The sequence below is a fragment of the Phascolarctos cinereus genome, unplaced genomic scaffold (assembly GCF_003287225.1).
Source record: "Phascolarctos cinereus isolate Bilbo 61053 unplaced genomic scaffold, phaCin_HiC Scaffold_1;HRSCAF=81, whole genome shotgun sequence".
Lineage (NCBI taxonomy): Eukaryota > Metazoa > Chordata > Mammalia > Diprotodontia > Phascolarctidae > Phascolarctos > Phascolarctos cinereus.
In genome coordinates this window covers 87,177,793-87,200,585 of record NW_027555514.1, presented here as the reverse complement: position 1 = coordinate 87,200,585, position 22,793 = coordinate 87,177,793, and the positions used below count along the sequence as shown (strand labels likewise).

At 39.6% G+C, this 22,793-nt stretch overlaps 1 protein-coding gene across 1 annotated transcript in view; it reads left to right on the top strand.

Moving 5' to 3' along the window:
- Nucleotides 1-22,793, top strand: part of DPP6 (dipeptidyl peptidase like 6) — a 975,800-nt gene that overhangs the window by 725,255 nt on the left and 227,752 nt on the right. The window contains 1 exon segment of the mRNA XM_021009613.2: nt 9,462-9,582. Coding sequence (XP_020865272.1) covers nt 9,462-9,582 — 121 coding nt within the window.

Genomic DNA, 22,793 nt, shown 5'->3' with positions numbered 1-22,793 from the left:
TGATTTATGTTGGAGGTAATAGGGAGTCTTTGGAGTTTATTGGGGATGAGTAGGGTGGGGGTGACATGGTGAGCCTCACTTGAGAAAAATTACTTTGATCCCTGAGTGGAATATGTAAAAATGTGTCTGTGTATGTATGCATATTCAGGCTGAACCTTTGATTTCCCTGATATAGGGAGTCCAGAGGACAAAACCCCCTCTTACAATATAGTTCAGCACATGATCTGCAATTTACAATCTTAAAAAATTGCTCAGAGCACTTAGAAGTTAAGCACCTTGCCTAGAATAACATAACCAGTAGGAGTCAAAAGTGAAATGGAACCTAGGCCATCCTGTCTCTAAAACTAGCTGTTTCTCACTCCTCTCTCTCTCTCTCCCTTTCCCTCTCCCCGCCCCCACACACGCAAGTGCACACACAGGTATTGTAACACATCATATAGAGTTCCAGCCTTGGAGTGAGGAAGCCTTGCACTCAAGTTTTGCCTGTGACATGTATTATCTATGTTACCCTGGGCAAATTACTTGATCCCTTAATGCCACCTGACAACCACGTAATCTTTAAGTGGAAGATCAAGTTCTGACCTAAATCTTGGAGGAAGTGTCAGCAACAGAACTTTCCTACACCAGTGAAGCCATAGGTATTGATCAATAAAAAAAAAGAATGCAAAACAACAACAAAAATTACAAAATTCAAAACCTATTCTTGACCTTTGAGTTTGAAGATGATTCTATTGAAAGACCCATTTCTGTGCTTTTTCACAAGACAAGATATCATTTGCCAGGTGCTTAATGGTGCTTTATTTCCTCACCTCAAAGTCTATAGAGTGTTTTTGCTTAAAAAGAGTCATCTTGTATCTGATCCCTAGCAGAATGTAAGCTTGCTGAGAGCACGGACTGTCTCATCTTTGGTTTTGTATTAACTGTAAAACTTTGTACAGTGCCTGGCACAGGGGGGTAGGAACTGGACCTGTGATTTCATTGGTGTAGGGAAGTCCCTTGTAAGGAAACTCTCAATTCAGATCAACACCTTCTCTTCAATTTATATTTGTATTATCAATCAACAAACATTTATTAATTGCATACTATGTACCAGGCACTGGGGATACAAAAAGAGGCAAAAGACAATTCTGCCCTTAGGGAACAGAATTATCATTTGGTTATTACATAATTACATTATTACAATCTAATGGGGGAGATTACCCATGAACAAATATATACAAAGCAAACTATATTCAAGATAAATAGGAAATAATTAAAAGAGGGAAAGTGTTGGAATTAAGGGGGGGGTTAGAGAAGGCCTCCTGCAGGAGCTGCCTAATACACTGAGAAGTTAAGTGACTTGCTGAGGGTCTCATGACCACTACACATCAAAGGCAAGACTCAGTCCCAGGTCCTTGTCTCCAACTCTAGCTCTCTATCCACTTTGTTCTATAAAATATCTATTAAAATTATTCTTGAGGATTAAAGATTAACACACATGAAACGATAATGAATAAAAGACAGCATAATTCACAGTCTGTGATTCTGTATGCTATAAGAGCTCAAAGAGAAGGAAAATTAAATGAGGCCTAGCATAGTTAGGGAAAAAAATGTTTCATGAAGGATGTGGCTCTTGGCTTTGGCTTTGAAGAATGGCCAGAATTTGTGGAAGGAGAGAGGAGAAAAGAAGACGCTCCAGGTAATGGGAGAGAAAAATAAGTAAAGACATTCAAGAAAAGAAATTAAACATATCATGTCACTGGTATAAGAAAGGGACAGACCTGACAAAAGCAAAAGTCCTACATTAGGGAGTCACAGGAAATCAGGACACATGGGTAGGATGTGGAATGAGATGAGAAGACCTTCAATAGATCCCTAGAGAGAAGGAGATCATGTCTCTTGCCTTTGCTGGTTGCAGAAGTCGGCACATCCGATATATGCAGGTGGGTTCCTCTGTAGGGATGAGGATAGGATCCTAAAATGGATTACAGTCTTACTTGTCTGATTCATCTGGGTCTCAAAGAAAGGGTAAAAAGCATTTTCAGGAAGGAGACTAAAGTAAGTAGGGACAGGTGGTGAAGAGCAAAGTTTTCTGTGCCTCCAAGTTGCTCTGTCCACTGGTATATATATATACAGTGCAGCATGCTGGGAATGAAACAGTCAAGATTAAAGGCTTTGCTATTTCAACAGTATTTCCACAAACTAAATATAAATAGCCTCAACCCCTGATCCATGTGAAGAGATCACAGCTGTAGCATCCTTCTGCAGCTGCAGGGTTACATTGGACTTATTTATAAAAACAGCTATTGTGTGATATGGAGTTAGGAGTTCTCTTTACCATAGCCAGTGTAGAGAAATAGTCTGGATGAAGACTCCTAAAATTCCTAGAATTGAGAGAGTCTGTAGAGGCCTTAGGGAACGTACGACTCAGTCCATTCATTCTTATTAATTATGAAACTGGAAACCTTGAGTGATGAAGTGCCTTGACTAAGATCAATGTGAGTCAATCTTTTACTATTATAACCAAGAAATTGAATGCAGTCTTTTACTGCGGTAAGAAAGGCATAGATTCCAAGAAGGAGGAGTCAATAATCCATATGTAGTAAGAGCACATGTGGAATATGTATTTAATTTTGGATGCCATATTTTAGGAAAGACATTAATGACTCAAAGAACATCCAGCTCAGGGAGGGGTTGAAGGAACTAAGGATGTTTAACTTGGAAAAGAAAAGACTTAGGAAGGGAATTAATAGGTGTCTTTAAGTATTTGAAAGGAGATTAGCCTTCCATAAGCTTGACACCATGGGGCAGAACTCTTGGCTGTGGGAGGAAGTTGTGAAGACACAAATTTAGGTTTCACTAAGGAAAGACTTAGTGACATTTAGTGCTATTAGAAAGTGGAGTAAACTGCCTGGAGAGGAAAAGTCTGGATTACTGTATTAAGAATGCTGTAAAGGAAATTGGTTGTAGTGGATAGACTGGGCTAGATGATCACAGAGATCCTCTTCAATTCCCATTGAGTTGTTATCACAGTTAGTGGGAGAGCCAGACCTAAAATATAAGTTTGCTAATTCCGAGTCCAGTGCTATTTGTCATACCAACTATCAGTTGATTAAAAAAAAAAAAGCTAAGCTGGTTACCTCTGATCACTGTAACTGCTGTATTTGATATTCAGAGCTATGCTACCATGTTTCCATACTCGTTCTTTCTTAGTAGTCCCATGTTTTAGCCTCCTTATAGATATTCGGTCCCCATGTGTTAACTGACTGATCCTCTTTCATAGACTAGATGTATCTTCACTATCCAGTGCCCAAGATGCAAAGACAGCTTCTGCCATTGGTTATTAAAAGGCACCTCAAAGGTGGAAATCTGAAGGCACTATTACTGTCAGTGGCTAAAATAATCATTGTAGTAGTTCATAGTTGTCTTTAGTTGAACGCCATAAAGCTTTATTGAGCGCTTGTTGTATGCAAAGTACTCTGTAGACCAGAAGTAAGGAACCTGTGGCCTTGAGGCCACATGTAGCCCTCTAGGTCCTCAAGTGTGGCCCTTTGATTCCAAACTTCCTTTCTTCTGTGAAGTTTGGATTCAGTCAAAGGGACACATGAGGACCTAAAGGGCCACATGTGGCCTCAAAGCCACAAATTCCCCACCCCTGCTGTAGACCCTTGGAGAAAAACAAAGTTTTGACAAGACATGGAAAGCAACCAGCAAGTGAATATTTGTTCAAATAACTAAAATCCAAAATAATATACAACTTCAGCAGAGGAATTCTTTACAAAGTACTGTATGAGGTTTGGGTTGGGTGAAGTCATCATCAGTGGTTAGAATCAGAAAAGGATTTATAGAAGAGGTGACATTTGAAATTGACTTTAAAGAATGGTTAAGGATTCATCATCCCAAAAGGGAAAGCTGGCTACAGGGAATGACACGAGCAAAAGGATTTGGCAGGTAGGTGGTATAGTGGATAGCGCACTGGGCCTGGAGTTAGTAGGACCTGAGTTTAAATCTGGTCTCAGATACTTAATAGTTGTGACCCTGGGCAAGTCACTTAACTTGTTTGCCTCAGTTACCTCATTTATAAAATGGGGATAAAAATAGCACCTACTTTCCAGAGTTGTGAGGATCAAAGGAGATAATAATTATGAAGTACTTAGACTATGGTAAGCCTATGTAAATGTTAGGTGGAAAGAAGAGGAAGAGAAGGAGACATGTTAAAAGGAGGAGAGAATGTACTACTTTAACTGGAGCAGAAAGTATGTGGAGGGAAATTTATGAGATAAGGCTTAAAAGGCAGAATAGAACCAGATTATTCAAATTTCAACAAGTTTTGAAAGGCTTAAGGAGCCACTGAAGAATTTTAAGTTTACAAGTTACATGCCTAGATTTGTAGAGAAAGATTAACCTGTTGGTAGTATAGCGAAAATAAAGGAAATGTGATAGAGTAAGAAGAATGTTGGCCTTGGAATCAGGGAGAATTGGGTCCAAATCTCAACTCTGCCTCTAGTTGTGTGACCCTGAGCAAATCGCTGAACTTCTGTGTACCTTAGGTACCTCTAGGATTTGTCTAAATCGTGGGTTCCCCTTAGTGTTGGTGAAGGGAAATCCCATAGTTGGATTTCTCTATTAACAAAAGTCAAAGATCTTCCACATATGGGCATAATAGTGAGCAGGTATTCTTAACCTCTTTTGTGTCATGGACCTCTTTGGCAGTCTGCTGAAGCCTTGAATATCTTCTTAGAATAATGTTTTAAAACCATAAAAATAAAACAAATAAGATTACAGAGGAGCCCCATCTTATTTAAATAGTTACCAAAATACATTTTTAAGAAGTTCATAGACCCCAGGTTAAGAACTTCTGGTGCAGAAGATAGCTTGGAAAGGGTAGAGATGGGAGGATGTTCTCATAGTTCAAGTGAAAGATAATGGCAGCTACAGTATTATGGTAGTAGTGGAAATAAAGAGAGACTGGTCTGAGATGTATTGAGAAGGTAGAATTGAGAGAATATGGTAACAGACTATATGAGAGATGAGTCAAAGGTCATACATGAAGACCTAGATGGCACTTTAAGGTTCTCACAATAACCTTGTGAGGTTGACACTTTAAATATCATTATACCCATTTTGTAAAGGAAGAAATAGGGAATAGAAAGGTTAACTGTGGGCTTTGTCTACAGATAATAAAGGTGTAAAGTGGCAGAGCCATAGTCAAACCAAGTTTTTTGCCAAATGGTGGGATTGATAGAGTGCTGGGACTGAAGTCAGGAAGACTCGAATTCAGATATGGCCACAAATATTTACTAGCTTTATTACCCTAGGCAAGTTGCTTAACCACTGTCTTTCTTAGTTTCCTCAACTGTAAAATGGGGCTAATAATAGCACTCACCTCCCAGCATTGTTATTAGGATCAAATGCAACAATATTTGTAAAGCACTTAGCACAGTACCTGGCACAGAATAGTCACTTAATAAATGCTTGCTCCTGTGCCCGTTTTTTCTTCATTCCCCTCCCTTCCCCAGTGCTTCTTCTACTGTAGCATACTGAGTTCATAAGGTGTCTGTTGATTCCTTTTCATCCATTTAACCAGTATTTATTGAGCCCTTGCTATGCGTGGGGCACTCTTCTAGGCTTTACTGCTAATTCAAAGTATAAGCAGAATTTGAACGACCAATTTTGGTACCTAGGGCAAAGAGCATGAAATGTGCGCCCTCAAATCAACTTTGTAATTCACGGTTTGAAAATAATATAGAAAGAAATTAAGACAAATTCATTCGAGCAGGGATGGGAAGGGAGCAGAATTAGTTACTATAGTAACATTAATGCTGAAAGAGAGCTGTGTTAACTTTTTTAAATTCTTGGTGCCCCAGGGCAAAGCCCACGTCATCCAGCCAAATTATTACTCCAAGAAGAAAATGTTTTTCTTCACCTCCAAGAGCTATAATCATCTCCTTGAGGAGCCAGCACAAGCATACACATAACCATGAATGAAGTAGTACATAGGCAGTGATGAACAGAAGAGATGCTAAGAGCTGGCAGTACAAATAAAGGAGGTATCCCTTTCAGCTGCCTTCTTGCCCTAGAACATTCCTCCCTCCCTATAGCCTCTTCCTCAAGCTGGCAAGGTCCTCCCAAGTTATGCCTGCAATCTGGACGACTTGAGTTCAAATTAGAGAAGAGACTTACTAGCTGTGTAACCTTGGACAAGTCACTTAACTCCTGTCTGTCTGTTTCCTCGATGGTAAAAAAGAGGAGAGAGTAATAGTAGGACCTTCCTCAAAGGGTTGTTGTGAATATCAAATGAAACAATATTTTTAAAAATCCCTTAGCATGGTGCCTGGTACATTGTAGTCACTATAGAAATGTTTTCCCCCTTCCCCTTGCCTCTTTATATTTGTATTCCCAGCACTTAATACATTATAAATGCTTATTGCCTTGATTTGGCTGTTGGAGAACGAACAGATTTTTTAAAGTTAAGAGGTGGGGGTGGAGGGAACATAGCAAAGTCATTCATGTGTGTGCAGGGACCAATGACTAGATCAGTTTGGCAAGAGTTGAGAGATAACATGACCCAGGTGGATTGGCGCCAGATTGTGAAGGGTCTGGAATTCCAGACTAAGGAGTTTAAACTTTGTTCTGTGCATGGTGAGAAGTCATCAAGTATTTGAGAAAGAAGAACATTTTGTTTTTACGAAAATTAGTCAGGTAATAGAATCAGGATGTTCTCAAGGGAAAAGAAATCAGAGGTGGTAAGAAGGCTCCTGGTCAAGGAAAGTCAAGGAGGAACTAGCCCTTCAGGGCACATCTCCAAGTCACCAGCAGGACATGTGCTCGTTTCTACAAACCCCATTGGAGAAAAGGAAGATTTGGAGTCATCTGTGCTCCAGCTACTCACGCTAATTCCACAGCTTGGCAGGGAGAAAGCCTGAAGGGTTTGAAAGTGGAAAAGAAAGCCAGGAGCCAGAGGCTAAGGAAACTTTTAAATTAAGCTATAAATTTTAGGGGAAGGCTTATGGAAGCCTCCCTAATCCTATACCCAAGAATTGGGGGCCCTGAGGACTCTGTTTGGGAGCCCATTGCACTGGTTTTCTCTAGTCACGACACAGATTCTTTTTCATTGCGAAGATATTGCCTCTTCTGTCTCTTAGTATAATAGAGAGAGCTGGAAGAGTGAATAGAGAGCAGTGGGGACGCTAATAGCACCTACTTCCCAGGGCTGTTGTGAGGATCAAAGGAGACAGTAATTGTGAAGCACTTAGTACAGAGTCTGGCACATAGCAAGCACTACATCAATGTTAGCTGTTGTTATTGTTGCTGTCATTATTATTATCATATGCAGGTAGGGCAGGATTTTTTCTTTAACTTACATTCTTAGAGAGATGCCTGGGAAACTAGGAGGTTAAGTGACTTGCCTCAGAGATGGAACTTGAATCCAGTCTTCCTCGCTGTGAGGTCAGACAATGCTGCCTGCTTTTCTCTGGACTATTAGCACAGTTCTTGGCACATAGTAACCACCTAATAAATTCTTGTTAGTGTGTTTGTTTCTCCTTTTACAATTCCCTATACCAGGAAACTCACAGCTCCAGTCTCCATCCCAATAAGACAGAGGTTATTCTCCTGTCAGATAGACTATTAATTCAACAAGTGAAAAGAATATGTTTTCACTTGGAAGATCAAAGGCTGTGGCTAAATTATTCCCTAAAATGCAAGAGAAATATGATAACTTCTATCAGAGTTTCCCATCAGCTGGATATTTGGACACCTGTAGGCACAGATGAAGTCTAAACTATGCCCACCCTCTCATTAAAACTTAATTAGAAACCCCCCCCCGAAACAAAACAAAACAAAAAATAGAAAACAGCACCAAAACCAAATATCTTTTTTTTTTTTTGCAGAAACGACCTCTTCCTTCATTTTTCCCTTCGTCTATTAAAATAAAGCCAGGTCAAAAGAGTGAATGTAATACTGAATAGAAAATTTTTACTTTCAGAATCTATTAATTGGTCATAATTCTCTTGGCTTAAAAAGCTTAGAAAGTATGAAGCAAGTTAAAATTTCAATCATGCATCTTACCCTTAGGAAAACTCACCCAAACAGCTACTGGAATTAAATTAGGATGTATACTTGCTTCTGGAAGCTTGCCAACTCATTTCTGGTTGAAGTGCATACTCTAAGAGCCTGAGAGACTTGAGCAGAAAGCCAATATTCTATATTATTTTGAGGTCCCCCTCATCATGAGCATGATATGGGGAAATTGCTTTCTTGTATTTTCAGAGAAGATACTTAACATTTGCCCCAATGTCAGTACTGTGTAAAATACACTCTCTATATATTTTGGTGAATGTCACTGACAGTGTGGGTTTTTTAGTGTACTGGTGGCTGGTTTTGTTACTCTTCTGGGCCCTCATGTCTCTGGACTGCTAGTAAGGAGATACTACAGTAGTATTCCTGGTGTAATGTTTTCCCTGAGAATTGAAATATGGAAAATTGAAGCCTGAGCACCTGAGCTTGTGTGTACCAATGGCTCACCAATTTGGCTGCTAGACAGTACAGTACATAAAATGTTGGATTTGGAGTCAGGAATTCCTGAGTTCAAATCCAGAAATCACTTGGTGCAACCCCTTCATTTCAAGGATGTAGAAACTAAGGACCCAGATCATAAAATGATTTGCCCCTGGTCACCTACCTACTTAATGATATAACTAGGACTATAACCCAGGCTTCTTGACTTTGAGTCCACTGCTTTTAATATCAAGGAAATTCATTTCAGCACACTTTTTAAAATTGCTACTTTGTGCAAGGCTGTGTACTTGGTATTAAGTATACAAAGACAGTAAATGATGTGGGCATTGCTTTCAATGAGCTTTGTTGTTCAGTCACTTTTTCAGTCCTGTCTGATTCTTCATAACCCCATTTGGGGTTTTCTTAGCAAAGATACCAGAGGATTTGACAATTTCTTCTTCAGCTCATTTTCCAGATGACGAAACTGAGGCAAACAGGGTTAAGTGACTTGCCCAGGGTAACACAGCTAGTAAGTGTCTGAGGCTAAATTTGAACTCAGAAAGATGAGTCTTCCTGACCCCAGGCCAGGCGCTATATCCACTGTGCCACCTAGCTGCCCCTCAAGGAACTTAAATACTAATAAAAAAGAGGTTACATGTCAGCGTGTATATAAATAAAAGTGGACTGACTTGATAGGGTGACCAAAATTCCTAGACCAAATAGGCTGTTGCAGTTGTCTCACTCAGCATTAGTGGCCAGAATGAATCACTTCATCACTACGTGAGGCATTCACATACAGTGTTGGATTGTAAGGATCATTAGAAGAAAAAATAAATCCCAAGTAGCCCTCAAAACATTATACTAAAATAGTTCTATTACTTAGCGTGAGACCAAATACCAGTGTTTCAGATTGCAATAAAAATTTTGATTTTGTATGGGCCTCCCTGGTTAATTGCATTCTTTTTTTTTTCTTTCCAAATTAGATATTTATCTTTGAGAATAATATCTACTACTGTGCACACGTGGGGAAACAAGCAATCCGGGTGGTCTCTACAGGGAAAGAAGGTGTCATTTACAATGGTCTCAGTGACTGGCTATATGAAGGTAAGACATCCCAGACATCAGAGATAAAAAGTGGGGCTTTTTTGTAATTTGAATTTGAGCATAGATGCAACTGCAGATTCTCAAGTCTTTATTCAGTTGAAAGGGGAATACAAGAATTTGGAGGATCTTCAAGTCACATATATTGTAATAGGGACTGCTTGCCTAATATGCCCCAGTGGGAGAGGAATGTTAAACTTGACCAGCTATGTTTTCCAGTGCTCTTTTTTCCTGGGAAATATTTTAATGAACAGACTTGTTTTGTTAGGCCTTGATGCCTGACAACACTTATTATTGCAAATGTAGGCATAGCTCCAACTGGACAAAGGTTTTTTTTTTTTTGCCCAGAGTACTATGAGATATCAAGGGAAGAAAATAAAAACTGCCATGAAGAAAATACCTGGATGATTTCCTCTTCTGAGTGCTAGACCTTTGCTGGACATTTTCTGCTAGTGAATACATTTTAGCTCCACTTGTGACATATTTGTGATTGGCAGACATGTATAATCCTGTGGAATAACTAAATACTTGTTAGTTAAGCTTTCCTTTTAAAACACTTGTAATCAATCACTGTATCTCATTGGATGTTGAAAAATGTTTATTTAAGAATATCATTGAAAACTCCCATTTCATATTATTTCCCCTCCTCGGTATATGGGTCAAGTATGCTTATTACCAATGACATTTTATTGATAACTAGCTTAGCTCTTCTTGGACTCTGTGCCTGGGACCAGATGGTGACAAAAATATTCATCTTGGTATAAAGATCCAAGGGAAAGGGGAAAGTATGCTGAGGATGGTGTTAAGCCAATGTGCTTGCTATTGTTGTTATTTTATTAAGTATCAGTTGCATTCATCCAACAAATATTTATTCAGTTGTTCTATGCACAGAACACCATCCTGGGCATTGGGAGAGATACAGAGTTGATAGAAGACATGATTCTGGACTTCATAAAGCTTCTAATCTAGTAAGATAAGACAGAGACAATGATAATTGATGAACTGAAATACAAAACTCTGATCAATCATTTAGAGTGATGAAGAACAAAGTTCCATGAATTACTGATGCCGAACCTCTATATCCCAATGACTTTCAGCATTTTAAATAATAAAAGGTTTTGGAGAGAAGAGATTTCATACAACTCTTCATAACCTGGCCCCTTCCTAGATTTCCAGCCTTCTTCCCCACATTATGATCTAGTGGTGCTGGCTTGCATGCAATTCTCTGAACATGACCATCCATCTCCCATCTACAGACTTTTTCACAGGCTGTCCTCCATGCCTGAAATACCCTGCCCCTTCTCCTCCCCTTCCTAGTTTCCTTGACTACTCAGCTGAAATCCCACCTTCTGCAAGAAGCCTTTCCAAGTTCTACCAGCTACTAGTGCCTTTCCCTCTAAGCTTACCTTCCATCTACTCTTGTATGTATCTTGCATGCATCTAGTTATTTAAGTGTTATCTTCTCCATTAAAATATAACCACCTCAAGGGCAAGGACTGTTTTTGCCTTCTTTATATCCCCAGAATTATCGCAGTGCCTGGCATATACTAAGTGCTTAATTAATGCTGGTTGACTGACTAGTGATAAAATAAAGTGACTTTTTAATAAATATGCCAGAACTTACCCATCTAAATGTGCTACTCTACCTTCCAAGTAGTCACTTGGGCATCAACATAGACATCAATAATGCTGCGTTGCTTTCCTAAAGTTCCTTTAAGGGGACTTTGACATAGATAAGATCATAGATTTAGAACTGAAAGGGAAATCAGAGGTTATCAGTCCTTTTTGTTGTCGTTGCTGTTGTTCAATTGTTCAGTCATGTCCAATTCTACATGACCCCATGGACATGCCAGGCCCTTATACCTTCCTCCAACTCTCAAGTCTGTCCAAGTTCATGTTCTTTGTTTCCATGACACTATCTATCCATCTCATCCTCTACCACCCCCTTTTTCTTTTGCCTTCAATTTTTCCCAACATCAGGATTTTCTCAGTGAGTCTCATCTTCTCATTATGTGGCCAAAGTATTTAAGCATTAGCTTCAGTATTTGACCTTCCAGTGAATAGCCTAGCTCATTATTTAACTCGTGAATAGCCATTATTTAACAGATATAGAAACTATGATCCAAAAAAGTTAGGTAACATAAGTGGAAAGGTTGGATTCAAGTACTCAAGTCACTTGACTACAGAGACATGTTCAAGTAGGTAGAGTGGCTTGGTCATCCCATGTGGGGCTTTTTATAAAACCAGAAAGACAGTTTAGAATAAGAGATCCAAGCATCTGGTAGCTTAGGATAAAAGCCTCTAGTCAAATTCCTAAAAAGAAGTCACTTGGGCATGTAGGAAAGGAGGATGCTTGGCTCTTGGCCTCCATCTCCTCCTGCCTCCTACCCCAGACCCTGACCAGAGAAGGACCTTGTGAACTTGAAAGTTTGAAGAATTTGGACTTTGGTCATGATTCTTGCAGCATCTCCAGAACATTATTGGCTGACAGCAGCGTCTGCATTGGTTGCCAAAAATAAATGAGGCATGATGAGGGAAGGCAGATTCAAAGTTCCACAAGGAGCCCAGCAGAAAAGCTACACTGTACCTAGGGAGAAATTTATAAGTACCTCCATGAAAGGGATAAAGGGACTTCTGGCAACCAGAACCTGAGTTATTACTCTGTCATATGTGTCCTCTAAGCCTGAATTCACTTTCCCCTCTACTATGAAAATTTCTTCAGTGTGAGAAAGTATAAAACAGATTTTGGGGGACTATTTTGTTCCAGCTATATCACCTTAGTAGATATCTGTTTCTAAAATTAATTCTAATTAAATCTTGCTTATTAATTGATAGCAACTGATGATCATGGGAAGCAGTATACCAGCAAGGGCTGGTGAAAAATAGTACTAGAAAATCATCCCACACTCCTCAAGGTTACCCCCAGACCCTTAGTGGCACACCTCTGGAGGCCCAGCCTTCTAGTGCAAATGAAGATTTGGAAGAGCAGCTCCAAAATATAGGCTGCACTTGTACCTTCGTTATTCACGTACACCTTTCTCATTCTATGCTCCTGACTGTTATTTTCAAGAAGACGTCCTTGGAAGCAAGACCTGTTTTCAATGAGTTTGTCAGGAAGAAGTACTATGAGCCAGGATCTCAGATCTGATCCTCTTAGGTGGTAATCATTCCACCAGGGTTATAAGAGGGAATTTAGATAGGAATTTGGTGTTTACAATTAGCCAGTTCCTAGATTACCTGTCTAAAGGGCACTCCAAGGATTTGGTTGCAGCAGCCTCAGTTCTTTCTAGGATTAATCTACTTTTGCTTCAAAAAAAAAATCCATAAGGAAGAGATTTAAAATGGATTTTTAAGGCTTTTTCACATAAAATGTAAAAGTTCATTGCCATTCAAGTTAAGACTCTACTTTGTTCAGTCTGTTGAAAGGAAACTTTTCTTTGAGGTATTTACATGAAATTGTTGACTTGACAATCTAGCTTCCCCTCCCCCCCCATTTAAATCAATTGGAGTTGATGCAGCAGCTTAATCTACTTAGTGTTTTTCCCTGGAAATTTATAGATTGATACATAAATTATTATATCATGGGAACCTCAGGGAATCTTACCGTGGTGTTGGTTTTTATACTAGGCAGATAAGCATTGAAGACATTTTCTTCTGAGGTTTAACCTTTTCAATTCTGGGCCCTTTAAATACTTGCAGAAGTAGGATGAGAAAGCAAAGATCCTCAAAGCTAATACAGACAGATATGGGTTTCATGGAAGTGTGTGTTGCAAACTATACAGCTAGATTATTGATTTATTTGGAAAACAAGAGCTTAAAACAGGGCCAGACTTAGCCTGAGCTAAAGCCAGAGGAGTCAACAGATAACCAAGTGTGTCATATGAAGAGATTTGAGCTACCTCAGGGCCTCTCTGGACTACCAAGTTCATTCCACAAACAAGACCCTTTTCAAATTAGCTGTAAAAACATAGCTACCGCTCAAAAATACCTATATGCTCTACATTTCAGTAATATTGAGGGTGGAGGTCCTTAGGGCATCACAGAAGTCTTTCATGGGTCAAGAAGATCTGAGTTTGTGTGACCTCAGATGCTTCCTAGCTGTGTCACCCTGGGCAAGTCACTTAATCTTTATCTCCAGCAGTTTCCTCAGCTGTAAAATGGAGGACATAATAGCATCTACTTCATAGAGTTGTGAGGATCAAATGAGATAATATTTGTAAAGCACCAAGGATAGTGTCTGGCATATAGTAGATGTTTAACAAATATTTGTTCCTTCTTTCTTTGTAAAGTTTTAATTTTTAATAAATTCAGAAATATAAGTGCTACAAACTTTCAAAAATCATTTGAAAGTTTATTTTTTTTAATTATTCTTATATTTCTCACTAAAGCTCAACATATAACCACTATCTTGGTCCATGTACATCATTCGAATCAGTTTTCAAATTTGATCAGCTGATGCACAGTGAATGAAGGGACTGCATTTATAATCCTGGCCTAAGATCATCCAAAGAAAAAGGTCTTGATGCATACATGACAATTTTGATGTGACCTCATGAGAAAAAGTCTAACAAAGACAGCTCAAATGACCAAGATGGCCAAGTAAGAGGACCTCCTCTACCAATCCACTTGTCTGATAAAGTGCCATCAAGAAACTATAGCACACCGCACACAATGCATAAAGACTGAGGTATCCAGTCTAATTGAGATTAAAATGTGAAAATGATTATTCCAAATTCATGGGCAGCTAGGCAGTTCAGTAGATGGAGCACCACCTGAAGTCAGGAAGACTCACTTTCTTGAGTTCAAATCTGGCCTCCAACACTTACTGGCTGTGTGATTCCCCAGGCAAGTGACTTAACCCTTAGTTTCCTCATTTGTAAAAATAAGCTGGAGAAGGAAATGTCAAACCACTCCATTATCTTTGCCAAGAAAACTTCATTCAAATGGGGATCATGGAGAGCCGGACATGACTGAAAATGACTGAGAAACAGCAACAAAAATTCAAAATTCACAGAACTAAATAATTGGAAAAGAAATTTAAGTAATTGACCTTCCAAATGATGTTTTGCTAAGCTTGTAGCATTAAATCTTAAGTTATTAAAGTTTAAAACTACACTAAGACTTTTGGGACATCCTATATTCATCATTTTTGAGATTTCTTCTGAAAGTGATATGCAAAGTCTCTACCGACATTTGAGTCCCTGTAAGATCTTTTACCAGAAACACATTCCTAAAGTCGCTATTGTCATGCAACAATGCTAAGTGTCCAACTCTCAGTGCTGGACAATGAGACAAGAGACAGAAAAGTCATTTCTTTCAGTAATTTCTTCCTTATATCCTGAATTGGCCACCAGAATACACTTCCCAAAGACAGTCTTATAAAAGGCTATTAAGTTCTATAGTAATTCTCTTACTTCAAGTGGTTATGCCACTGGCCTCCTCACTTCCTACTGTCTTTGCATTGTCACTGCATGTGTCCATTCAATGGTTGTATGCATAGGCACAATGCTGGCTTATCCCAGCCTAAACCATTTAGTGAGAATTATAGATGCCAGAGTCAGGATCTCTAAAGATTCTGACAATCTAGAACCTTGGGCTGAACCTAATAAGAAGGAATTTAATGGAGATAAATTAAAAGTCTTATACTTGTGCACCAAAAAAAATCACCTTCACTAGTACAAAATGGAGGAGTCATAGTAAAATAGCAACTGTTCTGGAGAAGAACTAGGGCTTTGGGAGGGATTTGTGGACTGAAAGCTCAATGCCAATCAGCAGTGTGATTTAAAAAAAAAAGGTCAAATAAGCTGATAGTGAGATCTTGGGTTGAATTAATAGAATCGCAGGTTTAGGAACAAGGAAGTGATAGTGGTCCTACTAGCCTACTACTGCCCTGTTCAGGCAACATCTGGAGGATTGTGTGTGGTTCCAATCCTAGTTTAGGAAGGGCATTCATAATCGGGATAGTGTTCAGACCTGGGCAACCAGCGTGGTAAAGAGCCTTAAGTCTGTGCCATATAAGGATCGCTAAAAAGGAAGTAGAAATGTTTAGCCCAGAGAAGACTCAGGATAGACATGTTCTCTGGTTTCAAGTATCTGAAGAACTCTGAGATGGAAAAAGGATTAGATTTCTTCTGTTTGGTCCCAGAGGAAAGAACTAAGAACACAGGTGCAAGTTGCAGAGAATCAGATTTAGTCTTGACATCAGGAAAACTCTGATGATTAGAGCTGTTTAAAAGTGGAATGTGTTGGGGGCAGCTAGGTGGTGCAGTGGATAGAGCACTGGCCCTGGATTCAGAAAGACCTGAGTTCAAATTCAGCCCTGGGCAAGTCACTTAACCCTATTGCCTAGCCAAAGAAAAAAAAAAAAGAGTGGAATGTGTTATCTAGGAGATAGTGAGTGTCGCAACTTTGGAGGTACTCAAGCAGAGACCAACTGGCCACTTCTCAGATATATTACAATGGAAATTCTTCTTTGCATATAGGTTGAACTGTCACTGAGGTCCCTCTCAACTCAAAAATTCAATGGTTCTGTACAATGTTTGGATATTTCTTTTTAAAAGTTCATGCTAATAATCTAGTAATTGCTTTTATGGATTTCAAAAAGAAAGTGGAATTTGACTGATGATGATTTTAAGTAGCCTGTGTGGCACTGAAGGATGAGAAAGTGACTGAACAGCACTTATTTCCAGGTGACCTTTATTTAGGTTAATACTGATTAGCTGCACGTAGGGATTTTTTATAAACTAACAAATAAAGTGAATAAAAGAGAAAAATAATGGTCATAATTTTTATTCAAATAGAGAAATATAATTAATGAGTGTGATGAGAAAGGATGCTAGCCTTAGAGTCTGGAAACCTGGATTCTACTCCCAATTGTATGGAGGGATTGGGGGTAAGGAAACAGGTATTTATTATGCACCTACTATGTGCCAGGCACTATGCTAAGCACTTTACAAATCTTACCTTATTTGATCCTCACAACAACCCTAGGAGATCAGTGGTACTATTACTCCCATTTTACAGATGAGAAAACTGAGGCAAATAGAAGTCAAGTGACTTACCCAGAGTTACACAGCATGTAAGTGTTTGAAACTGGGTTTGAACTCAAGTCTTCTGGACTCTAGGCAGAGTATTCTATCCACTGAGCAACCTAAACTGCCTTATGGCCTTGAGCAAGTTACCTAAAGCTCTCTGTATCTGTCCCCTCACCTATAAAAAATAAGGAAGTTGAACTACATGATCTCAGAGGTCTTGTCCAGTTTTGGAATTCTGTGGTAACAGCATACGTGTATTCATTACCTCCATATTTTATATGTAACATGAAAAACGATGTAGTGATTTTAAATGCCTCAGCTTGCTATAGGAAAATTTATTGAAAAAATGAAGCATAAACTCAGAAGTTCCTTAGGTAATCCAAATCATCCTCAGAAAATCCCTTAAAATTCAAAGAATGTAAACATAGTGCAGGATGGATGTTTATTCTTGCCAGCACAGTCTAGGTGAAATTTGTGATAGAGTAGAGTTGTGTTTATATGCTATATGTCTAGGCTAAAGCACCTTTGGACACCTTGTAAAATCAAGGTCTACAAAGCATTTATACTCTTTGTAAGACTTGAAGTATAATATTGCTCTTTTAAATTATTCCCCAGGTTTATAGTTATTGCATCTTTTCTTTTATGACATATTGTTGGCCATACCTATCATTTCTTTGATGCCAAATTCCTGGCCAGGAATGCAACTAATTATAATACTGTTCTCGTGCAAAAATAAAAGTCATTTTATAGCCATCTGCTTAATCAGACAGTACCCAGGAATCCATGGTGTTTTAAAAAGGGGGGAGGGGGACAGACTTCCTTTACTTAAATTCAGCAATATTTTGGGTTAATCAGGATTTTGTAAGCTAGCCTAGGAACCCTGATAACATTGGTTCTCTGGGAGATTGCATTCCACATTCTAAACAACCCACCTCTGGAAACCTGACCTTTTGCAAACTGGACAAAGAGGATCCTATTGGGTATCCATTATGACTTCCGTCATTGCTAACACAACCTACAGTCCTCTTACTTTTCACTGACACCTGGTGGGGAGAAAAAAAAATGGTTTGCTCTGGAGCACCAAGCATCTTGTAAGTGCAAATGACACCACAAGATCTTTTATAGAAATAAGTGTTTTTTTTAAATGATATTCAACCTCATCTCTGATTTCCAAAAGAGGATTTGAAAGTGACTGTAATGATGAAAGTATCCATAATTCAATCAGTGTCTGGCAGAGCTTCAATGGGCCAGATTGGCTGCTTCTTGGAGGTGTAGTACAGTGGGGTATCTGCTGAATCAAATAGCAATCATTTCAAGCAGTGTGCTTAATGCTTTTTTATTTAATGTAACAGAAATGAGAATTTTACCTGCCTAGACTAGACTCCAGTTCCATAAAGTATTAATAACCTTGACTTGGATCGCATGTAAATTTTACCTAGCAGACAGACATGAAGTAGGACTACTTTCTATAATGCTCAGTAGGGAGCAGTTTGGTATTAACAAAGAGATTGATGAGATGACCAAATAGGTTCCATTCATCCTTTATGCTTTTTCTGATTTGGTAAGATAATGCTCTGAGTCCAGAAACGTCTGTACAGATCTATTGCTATGGCGGAAACAATCTAACACTGGATTCATAAATTCTGGACACACATGGCAGAATGAGGCATGCTCATCTACTAAATCCCAGGCTTTTGAGGCTCTCTATAATCTGGTCCTGTCTTACATAGTCAAACATATCCACGGCTGCCCCTAAACGTACTTTCTACTCTAGTCAAGGCAGTCTCTTTACTCTCCCCTTCTCATGACAAATTCATTCCCAGTTCAGTGCCTTGGCATGTGCTATATGCCTTCATGTTTTCAGATACTGCCTATCCTCTAAGGGTCAGTACCTACCAAGTCTTACCCTGGAGGACTTGACCTCCATGTACCTTGACATGTACCTCCATGTAGCCTTCCATCAATCTTTCGTTCTCCATGGATCACCAAGACTTCTAAATTTCTACAGCACTCACTGGATGTACCTCACAGTTTGGTACCCAATTACTCTTGAGGGCAGGGCCTTTTGTCTGTCTGTCTGTCTGTCACTCTCTCTCTCTCTCTCTCTCTCTCTCTCTCTCTCTCTCTCTCTCTCTCTCTCTCTCTCTCTCTCTCCCTGTAGACCCTCCCCCTTTCAATACAATCTAGATACAACATAGACGCCCAGTCAGTACTCACTGAGAGAACTCCGAGTGCCAGGTCACGCCATGAGGTGATTTACTTTGGAGTTTTTGGTCCTCCTTTTGCAGCTGCATTGCTCTCTGCCTTTCTACCTCATCTTCTTCTTTGCTACTCCCAGTACTTGGGATACAGGGGAAAGGGAAGGGAGTTAAGGTCCTAATGGTTGAAGTCAATACATAATCACAGATACTCATTAGTTTAAAATTCTTCCCATAGAGGTAGTGGGGCAGTGGCAGTGGTGTCAGAAACAGCCTTTTTGCTACCAGGACCAAGAGTTAACTTTGAGGTATGATCGTTTCAGTCACATCCAATTTTTCATGACTCCATTTGGAATTTTCTTGGCAAAGATAGTGGAGTGGTTTGCCATTTCCTTCCCCAGTTAATTTTACAGATGAAGAAACTACGGCAAACAGAGTCTAGTGACTTGTCCTGGGTTACACAGCTAGTAAGTGTCTGAAACCAGATTTGAACTCAGGAAGAGGAATCTTTCTGTCTGGCACTCTATCCACTCTATGCCACCTAGCTGCCTTCAGAGTTAAAGATATCTGGCCTATAGGCTAGTTAAACTGTCATACCATACATCATATTTATATAGGCTAACATGAATTTTCCTGTATAGACATTCAGCTTTGGATCTGTTTTCCAGGTATAAGTGAACCCTCTTTCTGATGTAACCAACTGTGGAGGCAGCCGCTGATAAACTTTTCTTAGTTGTGTCACCATCAAGGTTCAGTTAGCCGTAGGACAAGTTAGGGCTAATTAGGATCCAGAGGCTGGAAAGAATCACAGGGAGAATTCAGATAGGTAGCCAGCTAGCATGAACGTTCTCTTGCATTAAGTAGCAGGTGGATATTTGCAGATACAGTCTCTGACGAGCAAATACAGTTTCAGGAGTAGAAGGGGCTATTAGCAGGTAACAGGCAGAGGTCCATTAGCTAATGGACAAGATTGAGAAGATGCCAGTAGCTGGTTTCAAAGACCTGGTCATGGGGATTAGAATTTAGGGACAGGACTCAGGACTCTGGAAAGACTTTGATGGTAAAGTTAAACCGTAGTAATGCAAGACAAAATTGTCCCATAGAGACCACTTTGCATCAATCGATCTATCAATCTTTCTCTTATGTATTCAGTATTATATTGGATAGTGTGGAAGTCAAGATTCAAAGCAGAACAAGCAGTAAGGCTGACGATGCCAGGAGGCAGCATGAGACAGTAGAAAGAGTCTGAATAGGGATCAGGGCCCTGGGTTTCAGCACTGACATATATCTAGTTATGACAAGGGAACTGACCAAAATGATCCTCAAGGCAACTTGAAGCAGCTCAGTGGTGCAGTAGACAAAGTGCTAGACTTAGAGTCAGGAAGACCTGCATTCAAGTCTTGTCTCAAACGCAAGCAGTGTGAATCTAGTCAAGTCACTTAACTGCTGCCTGCCTCAGTTTCTTCAGCTGTACAATGGGGATCATGAGAGCACCTACATCTCAGGGTTGTTATGAGGATCAAATGAAATATTTGTAAATCATTTAGCACAGTGCTTAGCACATAGATGCTTAATAAATGCTTGTTTCTGTCTTTCTTTCCTTCTTTCCTTCCTCCCTTTCTCCATTTCCCCCAACTTCCTTTTTTCTTTGCCTCTTCTTCTCTCCCTCCCTCCCTTTCTTCCTTCTTTTCTCTTTCTCTGTTCCTTTCTCCCTCCCTCCTTTCCTCTCTCTCTCTCCCTTCCTCCCTCCTTCCTTTCCCTTTTCCTTCTTTCCTTCCACCATTCCTTCCTTCCTTTTCTCTAAGGACTCATTTTTAAATGCCATGGCTCACAAGGATCCTGGAGCTAAGTTCCTTATTTATATTTCACTTGTCTGAACATGAGATTGTTCCACCTTCTGGCAGAGCTGAACCTCTAACTGGAGGTGAAGTGACCTAATCCATGAAGGTTAGAAGGCAGAGGGATCAGGACACCAAGCAGATTCTTACAAGCAGCCATATATTCAGTCCATTTACCTTGACAGTTATGGCTACTAGGAGCCAACTTGCTGCACTTCCAACACATGCCAGCATGGGAGATGTTTTTTTTCAACTTCAAAAGATCGACCTATATACGTAGCAATACACAGCATCTGGAAGCCCCATGGTGTGTCAGGCCTAGCAACGAGGACATAAAAGACATAATACTGGTTGGCTGAGTGTTATCTACCCCAAGAGACAGATTGGGAAGAGGGCCTCCTTGCTTTTAATCTTTCCCTTTAATTCTGCTTCTTTCTCATTGTTTTTCTGCCACATTCTTTACCTCCTTACTAATTGCCCAGGCTGGTTGTTTTGGCATTTAATTAATGTTACATTTTATTGCATTTGCACCCTGGGGGGCATTCGAGCAGAGAGTTGCATTTTGAAAGTACCTAATAAATGTTTCCTCTTAGTCATCATCTGAACATTACACAGACTTTCAAAGTTACCTCTGCCTAAAAGTCTTTGTTCTTTTTTCACTCTAAAGATCATCTGTATGAAGTGGAGGTAAGAAAGCACCATGGACCAAAGATGAGTCCGTATTTTATTTAGGCTTCTGTACACACACACAACAGAGAGGGAGAAACATCATACCTTCCTTTTATATAGGGCTTCATGGCTTACTATATAGTACATATGCAGCTATTATCCTAGGTGAGTGGTTACCAAACCTGTGATGTTATTGGCAGGAGGAACTCCTAGGGGAGAAACTCCTCCACTGATGCATATCCTTGATTTATCTGAAACTTTGGGGCTTAAAGAATTGCTTGGGTCACTGAGTGTTTAAAGAGTTTGCTGATGGTAACATAGCTAGTACGTGTCAAGAGCAGGGCTTTAATATGGGGCTTCCTGACTTACTCTTCTCTGTCTCCCTTAATATTGTTGTTCATACTAATTAATAATTATTCCCATTTTACAGATGAAGAAACTGAGACTCAGAGAGGTTGAATGACTGATCACATAGTCCCATAATTGATGAGTCAGGATGTGATCCCAGATCTCCTGACTGTTAATTCAGGATTCTTCTCCCCACAACACTTTAAGCCCTCTTGATTGGTAATGCTCTAGAGAATTGTTATAGATTTTTATGGGGGTAATTCTGGTGCAGCTAGGAGGGCAAAAGATCATAATTTGAGCTTTGCATCCCAGGTCTTTTGTGCTCCTCCCACTCTCTCCTCACCCCGCAGTCTCCACTTTGTGAAATATTCTCAATCCAATCAGTTTAGGAGGGTGGTGACCTGGCAAAAGTAAGGCCTTAGTCTACCCTCTGATCATACCTTCCTTGTATGACTAACAGCAGGAAAAGCAAAATATACTCCATTGTGATGTAAACACTCTCTTTCAAGATGGTAAATTATTAAGGTAGCAGGTAGGAGGAGCTCTAGAGACCACTAATAGACTTTGAAGTACAGAATACAAAAGCTTTCCCAGTCTGCAACCAGACATAAAAGAACACCTTTTCCTCCTGAAAGCACTAAATGATAAGGATCAGTGTTACCTGGGTACAAAGGTGGAGTGGGCAGAAGCCCCTGAATCTTATAGAAGCCTTCTCTTAATTAAATCAGTCTGCATTGACCTCACAGTCAAATCCAGAGGCAGCATGAAGGAACAATTTGAGGGAGCTACCCTCTACCAAAGTAGGTCCATGTCTGCCTGAAATCCCACCATTTGTAATGTTACTATTCTCTTTCCCCTATACTTCTTGTTAAAAAAAAAAAAAAGATCTAGTATAAGTAAGCCACTGGTGATAGCCAACATTTATATTGGGCTTTAAGTTATGCAAAATGATTTACCTACATTATCACATTTCAGCCTCACAGCAACCCTATGGGGAGGTTGCTATTATTATTCCCATTTTACAGATGAGAAAATGGAGGCTGGGAAGTTAAATGACTTGTCCAGAGTCACATATACCTTAGTGTTTGAGAATTCAGACTCAGGTCTTCCTGACTCCAGGAACATCA